We start from the raw sequence: 12,213 nt of genomic DNA, 5'->3' as shown, positions 1-12,213 counted from the left end.
TCGCCTAACTTCGTATGTTTACTACCTTAGTTGTTGCTGTTGTTTAGTCGCTCAGTCCTGACTCTTGTGACCGACCCCATGAACTGTAGCCCAGGTTCCTCTGACCATGGGATTTCCCAGGCAAGAATACTGGAGTGGGTTGACATTTCCATCTCCAGGGGATCTTCCCCACCCATGGATGGAACCTGCGTCTCCAGCTTGTCAGGCGGATTCTTTACCACTGAGCCACCTGGGAAGTCCTTACTATCTTAGTATTTATCTCTAAATGCTGTATGGTGATGTACATGTGGAAGATTCATCATGGCTCCCGTAGCCTCTAATTCTCGGATTTCCTCTCAATACCCCGAGCCCTTAGCTGTCCGTTTAGCTGAGCCTCCATGAAACTGTCTGACTTTCCAGACCCAGTTTAAGAAACTCACGCAAGAAAGATTTGGTAGAAGAGGAGGGAAGGTGGATGAGACCTCTCGGCCGCTCGTGAGGAAGAAGGTGTGTGAAGCTGGCTTTTAGTTTTTAGGACAAAACCAGCAGCAACTGGGTCCCTTCCTTATGGCCTCCGCTTGACCTCGGGCAGTGGGTGTCCCGCCCCATCCTGTGGCGTGGGCGATGGAACGCCCTCCGGCCTGAGCAGGACGCGGCGCCGGCCGACTCACAGTCCTAGCGGGAGAGCCCGCGGCAGTGCGCCCGCAGCCCTTTGTCTCTCTCGGCTCCCGTCCACCCGCCCCGCCCCTGCATCACCATTGGTCGCGGCCCCGGCCCGGGGCGGGGAGGAGAGAGTGAGGAGGCGGAGCCGCGTGGCGTCAGCGCAAGATGGCGGCCTCGGCGGCGCTGTTCCTGCGATTGCGGAGCGGGCTCCGGCAAGGCGCTCGGGGGCTGTGTGCGAGGCTCGCGACGCCGCCCCCTCGGGCCCCGGACCAGGTGAGCCGGATGGGGTTGGCCCCCGGGTGCTGGGGCTCCTTCCTGGAGTTCCGGGCGGACCGGGGCCACCCGGAGCTTCTGGAACGCAGCACCTCAGGGTGCTGAATGGAACGCCACCCGCGTTTTGAGTCTTTTCCCCGCTTCCCGGGGTTGGCAGCGCTTGCTCCCCCGGGATAGATGCTTGGGGACTCAAGTGTGTCCTCTGAACCTTACCTCCTCTGGATCCCACCTCTTCTGGACCCCACCTTCTCGACCCCACGTGGGCGCCGGGGAAGGAGGGGTCACCCGTTCTCCTGTCTCAGTGACTGTCCAGGTAATACTTGAGGGGGAGGGGCCCGGAACATGAGTCCCAGCCTGGCCTCGCGGGTATTTTCCCCGCCATGGTGTTGGTGGTGTTGCTCGGGTTTCTGATTCGACCTGCCTCCATCTTGACAGAGACCCTGTCCTTCTGACCTCCGGGTTCATTACTTCTGTGCCCTGCTCCCCAAGTCCCAGCAGGCGATTGCCCCTCCCATCCGTCCCCCTCGATACACCGCTACTGTGAGTTCCAGACGTCCGGAGGACTTAAGTCCCCGTCCTATCCTCTTGCGTGTCCTTCAGTGCTTCGCTCCAGGAATTTAGTCAGTGTTCAGTCAGGGTCCCTGATCGTATCTCCCTGCCCTGCTCCCCCACCCCTGCTCCGGGCCTGTAGGATCCTGGGCACCGGGCTTGTTATCTCTTGAACCCCTGGGATCCTAGCGCCAGACGGTTTAGTTCTTGACCTTTTTGAGAGACCCAGTCTCCTGCCTGCCCCTCCAGGGACACAACACCTGGAGGCCATATGGGTGTCCTCTTCCTGGCTCTCTACGTTGATTCTTCTCAGACCAGGGTGATGGAACCACCCTGACCTTGTTTCTCTCCTCTCTTGGCCAACCTACCCCTTCTCAATTGCAGGCTGCAGAGATTGGGAGCCGAGCAGGCACTAAGGCCCAGACCCAGGGACCACAGCAGCAGAGAAGCTCCGAGGGTCCCAGCTATGCCAAAAAAGTCGCACTCTGGCTCGCTGGGCTGCTCGGGGCTGGTGGGACCGTGAGCGTCATCTATATCTTCGGTGAGGGACATATTCCTGTCCCCCAATTATGTTCTGTTGGCCCTCTATTCTGCTGGGGGGACTTCCCCCTCTTCCCTCTAAGGGCTTCACCCATCTTCATTCCCTGGCTCCTTCCTCAGGAGGGCAGCCAACTGAAGCTTGGAAATGAGGAAAGTCCCCCTACTACCCCTCTACTCAAGGTTCTACTCCTTCTAGTTAGTTCCTGTACTAAGCTATAGGGAGTCAGTTTGAAGAGGGGGAAGGAGAGGTCTGGACTAGCCCCCTAAGCTACCTCTTCCCTCAGCACCCAAAATTCCAGTCCTCCCTCTAGTCCCTTTATTCCTCAGAGACCCAGGAGACCTTGCCCCAGCCCTCCTGGTCTCAGAGGCCCAGGTATTCTGGCTACCAGCCCCCTCCTCTCTCTCGGAGACCATGCCTCTAGCCCCCTTCCCTCAGACCCAGGAGGCTAGGCCCTCTCCCCTCTTCCTCCCATAAGTCCCAGGAGACCAGGCCTCAAGCTTCTCATTCATCACTATCTCCCTTGCAGGAAACAACTCTGTGGATGAAAATGGTGCCAAGGTGAGTGGGAGACCCACCCAGAGGTCTTACCAGGAGTCGCATCCTGTGGGTCTCCTGCCATCTGGTCTGTTCAGGCTCCTTTCTGGTCTGGAGTGAACCCTCCCTCCCAGGGACCTTTGCCTGCTCCTCCCAGAGCCCCATTCTTTGTCTGGGTGTGATGGGGGCCTCTGCCTCTGCCATCCCAAACCCTTCTTTTTTCTCTCTACCTCCCAGATTCCCGATGAATTCGACAACGGTGAGTATACAAGCGTAGATTCTGGGGTCCCCTGATCCTCTCTACTGTGCCCTCCCCATTTGGTGCCCCCCACTTCCATTGGGAGGTGGGGGAGTCAGCAGCTGTATGGCTTGGGGGGAGAGGGGCATACAGAACTCCATCCCCCTTCCCTGGCCCCTCAGCCCAGGAGCAGATGGTCAGGGACAGTGGGGGAGGGGGATCCTGGGTAGGTGGGACTGCTTGGGGGAGAACTGGGCTTTCTCTGCCAGACACATGGCTTCTTGTGCCTTAGATCTGAGCATCTGCAGCCCCTCACCCCCGTCTTTATGACAGCCTCTTTCCCACCAGGCCATAGCCCATCCAGCTCATTTCCAAAACAATGCCTCCTTCCTCCCTCTCCGCCTTCTGATTAGCCAGCTTTTAGGGAGTTTTTGACAAATTGGATAGCAGAGGGGAGCTGCCAATTCTATCACACCTGGTCCTTCCCAAGAGAAATATAAAACTGGTAGGTCCAGAAAGCCACTTGTTTGTGCTAGGGATGTTTGCAAGCCGGCACGTTATTATGTTGGTGTTTTAAACTGGGCAGGTAGGTAAGTATGTTTTAACTGGGCAGATGTAGAGTCATACTATTTTAAATAAGTCAACATACTGGTTTAACGTGAACAGGTAAACCTGTATGTTTAAAGTGTGTGTGTTCACAGCTTAAGTGGTGTTTCAGTATTTTGGTTTCAAAAAGACAAGTCTAGAGATAGTAGTTTAACTACACTAAAAATACCGTATTGAAATAGGGAGTCATGTAAGATTTCCCTTTTAAACTGGACTTGGTGTATTCCTTTAAACCAGGGTTTGCTCACCTCAGCCGTGTTGATACCTTGGGTCATATAATTCTTTGTCGTAGGGGAGTGTCCTGTGCATTGTAGGATGTTTAGCAGTGTCTTGGGTGTCTGTCCACTAGATGCCAGTATTGTAACAATCAAAAATGTCTCCAGACATTGTGAAGTTTCCTGGGAAGTGAGGAATAAAATTGTGTTTTTAGTTGAGAACCAACTAATTTAAAGTATAGAAATGACGTGCTACGTCGCTTCAGTTGTGTCCGACTCTTTACGACCCTATGGACTATAGCCCGCCAGACTCCTCTGTCAATGGAATTCTCCAGGCCAGAATGCTGGAGCGGGTTGCCATGTCCTCCTCCAGGGGATCTCCCCTACCCAGGGATCAAACCTGAGTCTCTTATGTCTCCTTCATCGGAGGTGGGTTCTTTACGTACCACTAGTGCCACCTGGGAAGCCAATGTAGATGTGTGTGTATCTTTATCGTGGCTTACCTAGATTCCACATGCTTAAAGTGGGCACACCTGGAGACCTAGAGGTTGAGAGGTGACAAAATATACTGCCATAATGTTAGCAGATTTATTTACACACATGTGGGATTTAAGTGGGCAGATAGAATATTCTATTTTATACCTGGGGTGATGTGCAGATATGAGTATTCAGATTAAAACTTGACAGGTGAATAAAAACATTTGTTCCTACCCAGCAGTGGGTTATGTCATTCCCTTTTGCCTTGGTTCTTGGAAATGAGCTGTTTCAAACCAGGTGGGTGTTTTAGGCCTGTTTGTATCTGGTAGATAAATAAACCCCTGGTTTGTCCAGGGAGTTGAGCAGCAGCTTATCCTGGAATCCCTTTTTGCCCTGGTGTTCTCCTAGATCCAATTCTGGTACAGCAGTTGCGCCGGACATACAAATATTTCAAAGATTACAGACAGGTGAGCAGGAGCCCTGGGCCGCAGCCCCGCCCACCCCCCCACCCCCCCACCCCCCCCACCCCCCCTTGTCTGAGTGCCGAGACCTGGTCTCTTTTTCACAGATGATCATCGAGCCCACCAGCCCCTGCCTTCTCCCAGACCCTCTGCGGGAGCCGTACTACCAGCCGCCATACACACTGGTCTTGGAGCTCACTGGCGTCCTCTTGCACCCTGAGTGGTCGGTGTGTCTTGGGGAAAGCAGCGGGTTGGGGACACCGCATAGGCCTGGGCGGCTGCTTGTGGTGACATGGTCAAGAGCATAGATGCTGGAGCCAGGCTGGGGTGCAGCCCCCATCCTGCTCTGCGGTCTTGGGGAGAAGGTGTCACCCCTCCTGGCCTTGCTTTCCTCCCCTGTGCCGCTTCCCCGCCCGTAGTGATTGCAAGTATCCCTGGGCACACAGTCAGTGCTAGAGGGGAGTCGGCTGTTACTGGGGGACCCAGATCCTGCAAACTCCTAGAGCCTCAGTCGCAGCCCTGTGCCCGTGAATCCCTCCACGAGCCACAGAGACGGGAGAGAAGGCTCTGGGTCTCAGTGTATCCCTGTTCTCACTGCATTTCCAGCTAGCCACTGGCTGGAGGTTTAAGAAGCGTCCAGGCATCGAGACCTTATTCCAGCAGCTCGCCCCTTTGTATGAAATCGTCATCTTTACATCGGAGACTGGCATGGTGAGGGCCCGGGGCTGGGATGGGGTGGTTGACATGGTAAGAGGTGAGGGAGAGCTACAAGGCCAGGGCTCAGCCTGACTTTGTTCTTCCCACCCCCATGTGCCACCCCCAGACTGCCTTTCCACTCATCGACAGCGTGGACCCCCATGGCTTCATCTCCTACCGCCTCTTCCGGGACGCCACGAGATACATGGATGGGCACCATGTTAAGGTGCCGTGTGGGGGCCATGGTGGGCCTCTGGGATTTGGGGGAAGGCTGGCACTTGTTTGACTTGGGATCTGTTACTGTGACTGGTGATAGGGGTCCAGGAGTCTGTGGGGCTGTGAATTGGGCCTCTTTATGGGTTGTTGTCCGAATACCCATGCATCTTGATGTCTGTTGGGTTTCTGACTGTCTTGGTGGGTCTAGGGGTCTGTGGAGTTTTTCAAGGTTCGGAGGGACATGGGTTGTAATGGAGGCTCTTGAAGGGTCTGTGTGGGTGCCTGTCTTCGTGTGACTCCATGTGTGTTGCTGTGGAGCAGTCTGCACCTTTACCTGGGAGAGGTTCACAAACTTCCAGCCTGTCACAAACCCCAGGGGTCTGTGGTTAAATGCACAAGTGCCCACTTCCCTCCCAGGGAACCTCCAAATCAACCTGTCTGTGCGCCCGGCCTCGGGTCCAGGAGCCTGTATGACTTGCTCCCCACTCCCTGGGAGGTTGGGTGTCATCATCCCAGCCTGGTCTTTGAGAGGCCCTTTTGTGGCGCTCTCAGTGTGTGTGTGGTCTGTCTGTCTGCCTCTCTCCTCCTCTTTGGTTTCCTGCCTGGAAGAGAAGGAGCACAGGCCTTGACCTGACCTTTGACCCATTTCCAGGACATTTCGTGTCTGAATCGGGACCCGGCCCGAGTAGTAGTCGTGGACTGCAAGAAGGAAGCGTTCCGCCTACAGCCCTACAACGGCGTCGCCCTGCGGCCCTGGGATGGCAACTCTGATGACCGGGTCTTATTGGACCTGTCTGCCTTCCTCAAGAGTGAGACTGACCCCTGACCTCCTGGCCTCTGACCCTGAAGCCCTTGACCCCAAGAGGAATGATCGATGCTTGATCCTGGCTTGTTTTTTATGGAAAACTGGGGATTTAAGATGCAGGAGGTCCATAAGCATCTTGCAGTCTTTAGAAGCTTCCTAGAATGTTGGGGATGCTCTTCTGGAATGGTTAGATGATGCCCAGGAATGTTCAGGGGGAGCCCTTTTAGGCTACTGAGAAGGGTGCATGTAACTCCAACCCCCCCGCCCAAGTCTGGCCTTTACCCTTGTGGGCCCCACCTCCCTGTGGCCTTCAGCCTGGCTGAACCCCACCTGCTGTGTCCACAGCCATTGCTTTGAATGGTGTGGAGGATGTTCGAACTGTGCTGGAGCACTACGCCCTGGAGGAAGACCCACTGGAGGCTTTCAAACAGCGGCAAAGCCGGCTAGAGCAGGTGGGTGCTCAGATCCCCACTGTGGGTGGGGGATGTCCCATCAGTTCCCCAGGCTCTTGATGGAGGAGCCCTAAGCAACCTGTCTCCACTCTGGCTGTGTGACTTCATTACAAGGGCCTTCTCTTCCACACCACCCATTCCAGAAGGCCTTTGTAATGAGGGTTGAATAGATCCTATAGCCTACTCTGAGGACAGGAGGCAGGAAATGCCAGGCATTTGAGATAGGTCCAGAGACCTTGAGGTTTCCCTGGTGGCTCAGATGGTAAAGAATCTGCCTGCAATGCAGGAGACCCAGTTTGATCTCTGGGTCAGGAAGATCCCCTGGAGGAAGGAATGGCAACCCACCCCAGTATTCTTGCCTGGAGAATTTCATGGACAGAGGAGCCTGGTGGGCTCCAGTCCATGGGGTAGCAGAGTTGGATACAACTGAGCAACTAACACTTTTGTCTCTCTTTTCAGAGACCTTGATGTTCTGGGGGCCCTAGTATTTTGTGGGGTGGGGGTTTGGATCAGGTCTGGGAAGAAGGATCCTTGGACACTTGGCCCGAGGTTTGGGCAAGTTCTGATGACCTTGGTGTGATCCTCATCATTTGTAGGTGGGGCTAAGAATATAGATTGAGAAAGAGATTCCCAGGCGTCTAGGCTCAGGTTGACCAGGTTTGGGGTTGTGTTCCTGGCTGGTGCGCCTGAGGGCACATAGAGGGGGATCCCTGGAGATTTGGGCCTGGCATCCTTTAGCATCCAGACAGGGGTCTTAGGGCTCAGGGAGCAAGATGACATCATCAGGGTGGGGCCTGAGCTAGGTGCCCAGGGTTCAGGGGACGGGGATCGTGAGAGTACCTGGGGTTTGAGTCTGGGCTTCTGTGGCTCGCAGCTGGCTTTCCTAGTGTCTGACCGCAGTCTTTGCAGCCTGGCCTCATCCTGTGTCTGGGCTGGTGTTCTGAGATTGTGGGTAAAGGAGTCTGGGCTGGGCAGAGGTTTAAGGAAGGAGGTGGCCCTCAGGCTGACTCTCCTCTCTGTCTGCCCCCAACTCCAGGAGGAACAGCAGCGCCTGGCCGAGCTCTCCAAATCCAGCAAGCAGAATCTCTTCTTCAGCTCTCTCACCAGCCGCCTGTGGCCTCGCTCCAAACAGCCCTGACCTCTGGGCCTCCGCAAACTCAGTGCCTGGGTTCCAGGCCGATGCCCAGCGCTCCCAGACCATGGCTTGGGCAACCACGTGTCCAATAAAGTTAATCCCAGACGCCACACTCCAGTGTCCAGAGGGTCTCCAGATGGGCGCGTCAGGGTGCAGTGCGGGACAGGGGGGGACCTCGTCCCACAGTGGCTGATCAGCTGCCGAGCACAGAGTGGGTGCTCTGGTGGATCAGGTTGGTCTTTGAGCCTGGCCTGGGAATCTGAAACCCTGGGCAGGACCCTGCCCTGCCTGCGTCTTCCTGTGTGCCGTGTTGTCTGCGCAAGTGTGTCTCCCTCTTTGGCCCGATTCCCTACAGAAAAAGAAGAGAGGACGGCGCTGTGGGCTTGGAAGATGGAGCCACCAGGCTGCTGCGTAAATGTATCAAATGTGGGCTTTTGGGGCACCTTGGACCAGAGATGCCTCATGTCAAGGGGGCAACTGCTGCCTGGCTGGGGCCCTGGAGTGGGCCTGGAGTTGCTTGATCCTCTGATTTTTCAGTAGAAGCCAGGAAAGCGGATGTTTATGTTAAATCTCTCAGTTTTAAAATGTTGGCCCCTAACAAACAGACTGTAGCAGAACTCTGCAGTGGAACTTTCCACCATGTTTATCCCATGTACTGTCCAGTGCAGCTGCCAGGGGCCATGGGACCATGACGGACTTGAGATGCGGCGAGGGTAACTGAAGGATGAGATTCTTTTTTTTTTTTGGATGAGATTCTTAATTTTGTTTCTTTTTAAATAAATAGCCACCTGCGGCTCCTGGCTCCTGCATTGGACAGCACATTTGGGTATCATTTAAGAGTGTGAATTCCACACTTTGTCTTTGGAAGCACAGAGTCTCAACCACTGGACAGTCAGGGAAGTCCCTCCAGACTCTGAAATAATACCCCAATCCAAGTTCAGATCCAGGCCCTACCACTGCCTGACTCGTGTGGTCACAAGCAAATGAGCAAGTTAACGTCTGCACTCAGTGCCTCAATTTCCACATCTGTGAATACTAGGACCTACCTCACAGGCTAGGCTTGAGGGTGGACTGAGACCCTCCACATAGACAGATGGTAGCTGTGAGAACCTCGGAAGCACCTTTCTGCCTCCCTTTCCTCAGCTCTAAAATGGGGGCGATGGTAACACCTGTCTCAGTAGGGTGGTCGTGAGGAGTAGGGAGACAGCTTATGCTCAGGCTGTATGTATGTTCAACGGAGCTTATTGTTGCCAGGCCATATTGGTTCTTCACAGGCTGAACTATCCTGTACCATCTTGGCAGTCCCCCCCCCACCTGCCGTCTGTCCTAGCCTGCTCCAGCCAGCATTTAGTGCCAATACTAAATACTTTCAGAATGCCCTTCCCTGGTATTTGTTAAAATAATTAAAATGTATTTGAAACTGTGCAGGCCAGATTGAACTTCTGAACTCTAATAGATTTTTTTTTTTTTAAGCTCACAGATACCTATAAAGAATTAAAAATTGCAATTCCCCATCCCCACCTGGAAGTGTTACCATGAGATATACCGTTTGTAATCCAACAAAGTTGCCCAAAATCCAGGACACCCAAGCTTGAGGTCATCTGCAAAGCTTGTGTTTTTGCACGTAGCTTTGAGAGTTGGAAACTCCTAACTGAATGCAACATATTTGGGGCTCATGATCCTGGGGAGAGTGGATTGTGGACAGAGGGAGCCATTGCAAGTGAATGTTCACCTACCACAGGAGGTGACACACGGGACCTTCTGAACGAAGACTCGGATGTGTTCACCCACGGGGCATGAAAGGAGCAAGTACCTCTGTTCATTGGCCTGTAGCCCCTGGGAATTAGGGCCAGCACTCTGGGTAGTGCTTCAGTCCAGTGGATTCTCCCAGGCGTTTTCCCCACCGCTGTGCTGGTTTGGGGATGGTGTGGTCAGGTCACACCTGCTCAAAGCTGGAAGGGAGGAGAGGGCATTTGACTTGTGCCAGGTGGTCTCTGCCAGGAGACACTGCTTATGCGATGATGTGGCCTTGGGTGTTTATATTAAATGCTGGGGCATTAGGGCATCCTTCAGTGGACAGGTCTGGGCCAACATTAGGGCAGAATTCCCAGGTTGCACACCACTCACAAGCCATGTGACCCTGGGCAAGGTCTCAGCTTGCTCATTTATAAGAGGGTAGTAATAGGACTTCTCTCAGCAAATATAAGTACCAACTGCCAGGCCTCATTTCAGGCACAAGGGTGCATCAGTGAACAAATTATACAGAAAAAGCTCTGCTCCCGAGGTGATGTTTTCATGGAGGAGACAGAAAATGGTCTGATTGCTTGGGGTACAATAAGTTCATAAAGAAAAGTATAATGAGATAGAGTGGTTTGGGGACTGGAGCACTGTTTTAGATTGAATGGAACAGTCAGGGAAGGCCTCCTGGAAGGGTGTATTTGAGCAGAGATCAGAATGAAATGAAGCAAACCATGGAGAGATTTGTGCCAGGCATGGTCACCCCAGGGCCTTTGCACTTGCTATTCTGTTTTCCTGAACTTTTTTTCTGAGATCCATAGGGCTCACTCCTTTCCCTCCTTTAGGTCTTCGCTCAGATGTCACTTCAGCATGGCTTTCTGTGGGCTCTAAGGTGGGCACACAAGGGAGAGTCCTAAACAGCCAAGAAGATGCTTGGAAAGCCCTTAAAGTACACATGTAGGCCTAAGAGTTCACAGGAAACATGCCTGGCACAAGCCCTCAATAAAGGCTGGCAATTTTTACAATCTTTAAAATTTTTGAGCTGTATCAGACCTGGAATCTGTTACCTTTCCCAGTTATGATTCAGGGCAGGAATTTGCCTTCTCCAACAGCTAACGGCTGTCCAAACTCCATGTGACTATCTCCTATGATGGGACGCTCACTGCTCTACCTATCCCAGAAGAGGGCCTGATTTGCCTCCCAATAACTCTGTGATCCACAAGGTTCTATGGCTTCCGGGCCACAGAACTTGTTGAGTGTGGGGAACGTGTCAGTCACTCAGTCATGTCCAATCCTTTGCAGTCCCATGGACTGCCAGGCTCCTTTGTCCATGGGACTCTCCAGGCAAGATACTGGAGTGAGTAGCCATTCCCTCAAACCCAGGTCTCCTGCACTGCAGGCGGATTCTTTACCATCTGAACCATCGGGGGATCTCAGAAGTCTGAAGGCACTGGGGAGCCATGGTCAGATGTGTGCTTAGAAAGACCTTATTAGCCACAGTGGTCGGGGCTGGCATAGAGGAGATATGGGGGGAGTGGGGCTGTAGGAACTCAGAAGAGGTGCCTGACCCCCTTGGGGAGTGTTAGGAAAGGCCTCCTACAGAAGGAGAAGTCTGATTGGTAAGAACAGAATTAAAGAAGGAAGTGGAAAGCATATACAAGTAGAAGGAAAATCTGTGCAAAGAAAGCTGGGATGTTCTGCACAATTGACCATGGCCCTCCCCGCCCAGAATCGTCCCATGACTTCCATCCTCAGGATGACAAGCAAACTATTTAGATTGAGTTCTTTCATTCATTAAAAATGACAGATCCCTCACTGTATGCCTGGCTCTACTGAGCTGTGCTGGATTGAGCATCTTTTCTAAAAGAAAAATATGTACGTATATAACTGAACTTGTATTTTCCTTTATAATTATTAGCCTCTAAGTAGGATTTCTTTTTTTTTTAATTTTGGGAGGCGGGGGGTGGGGGGGAGTTTACTACATCTAAAGGGCTTTGCCCAGCACCTGGCACGGAGTGAAATGATTATGGCCAGCGGGCTGGAACATCTGCTCTAACTGGCTGGCCTTGCGGACGTCCTGGAACACTAAGGGGCTTCTGGAGGGCGCGGGGGTGGCCCCCTCTTCCATTCATCCTAGAGTGGAGGGAGCGGGCCCCTGATCCGCGAGGACAGAATTTCCTGCCCATTTGCTGCTCACACCTTCCGGAGGCCAAACGGGCAGCCCAGCTGCGGCCCGAAGGGGGAGGGGCGCGGCCGCCCGGCAGATGGCGGCATTTACATACAGCTGGGAGTCCCCTCTGGGGCGGGGGATCCTCGCCTGGGCGTCTGGTGCGTCTGTGATGGGGTGGGGGGGTAGATTGGGAGGGTGGCTTTGTTTTGGGGAGGGGAACATACTCGAGCATGCAGGCACACACACGCACACAGAGGTCCACAAAGAACGCTGGATCTTCATCCACACAGGGCTACATACACCCCTGGACCTTCCACACCCAGACTCCTGCACACACAAAGCCTCAGTCGTCCACAGCCTCGCGCAGACCTTACCATGTACACAAACACAGCCACCTAGAGGCACCTGCACAGACCACAAAGTCACAGGTTCCTACATCTACACAGGAGCTCACATTCACTCATCT

The 12,213-nt window shown here is 53.6% G+C and overlaps 1 protein-coding gene across 3 annotated transcripts; it reads left to right on the top strand.

Annotated features, from left to right (window-relative positions):
* The first annotated feature begins 785 nt into the window (after nucleotides 1–785).
* Nucleotides 786–7,952, top strand: TIMM50 (translocase of inner mitochondrial membrane 50). Of its 3 annotated transcripts, none has more exons than XM_020889080.2 (11): nucleotides 786–915; nucleotides 1,849–2,005; nucleotides 2,532–2,563; nucleotides 2,777–2,798; nucleotides 4,484–4,542; nucleotides 4,644–4,763; nucleotides 5,143–5,247; nucleotides 5,360–5,458; nucleotides 6,101–6,257; nucleotides 6,599–6,705; nucleotides 7,742–7,952. In XM_020889080.2, the coding sequence occupies exons 1-11, from the start codon at nucleotides 808–810 to the stop codon at nucleotides 7,841–7,843; spliced, it is 1,068 nt and encodes a 355-aa protein (XP_020744739.1). In that variant the 5' UTR covers nucleotides 786–807; the 3' UTR covers nucleotides 7,844–7,952. The 3 variants fall into 3 exon arrangements, with proteins under 3 accessions (XP_020744739.1, XP_020744738.1, XP_070306988.1); XM_020889079.2 differs by lacking the exon at nucleotides 786–915 and adding an exon at nucleotides 952–1,228; XM_070450887.1 differs by lacking the exon at nucleotides 786–915 and adding an exon at nucleotides 1,434–1,455.
* The last annotated feature ends 4,261 nt before the right edge of the window (nucleotides 7,953–12,213 follow it).

The sequence above is a fragment of the Odocoileus virginianus genome, chromosome 20 (assembly GCF_023699985.2).
Source record: "Odocoileus virginianus isolate 20LAN1187 ecotype Illinois chromosome 20, Ovbor_1.2, whole genome shotgun sequence".
NCBI classification, from domain to species: domain Eukaryota; kingdom Metazoa; phylum Chordata; class Mammalia; order Artiodactyla; family Cervidae; genus Odocoileus; species Odocoileus virginianus.
This window is presented reverse-complemented; position numbering and strand designations above follow the sequence as displayed.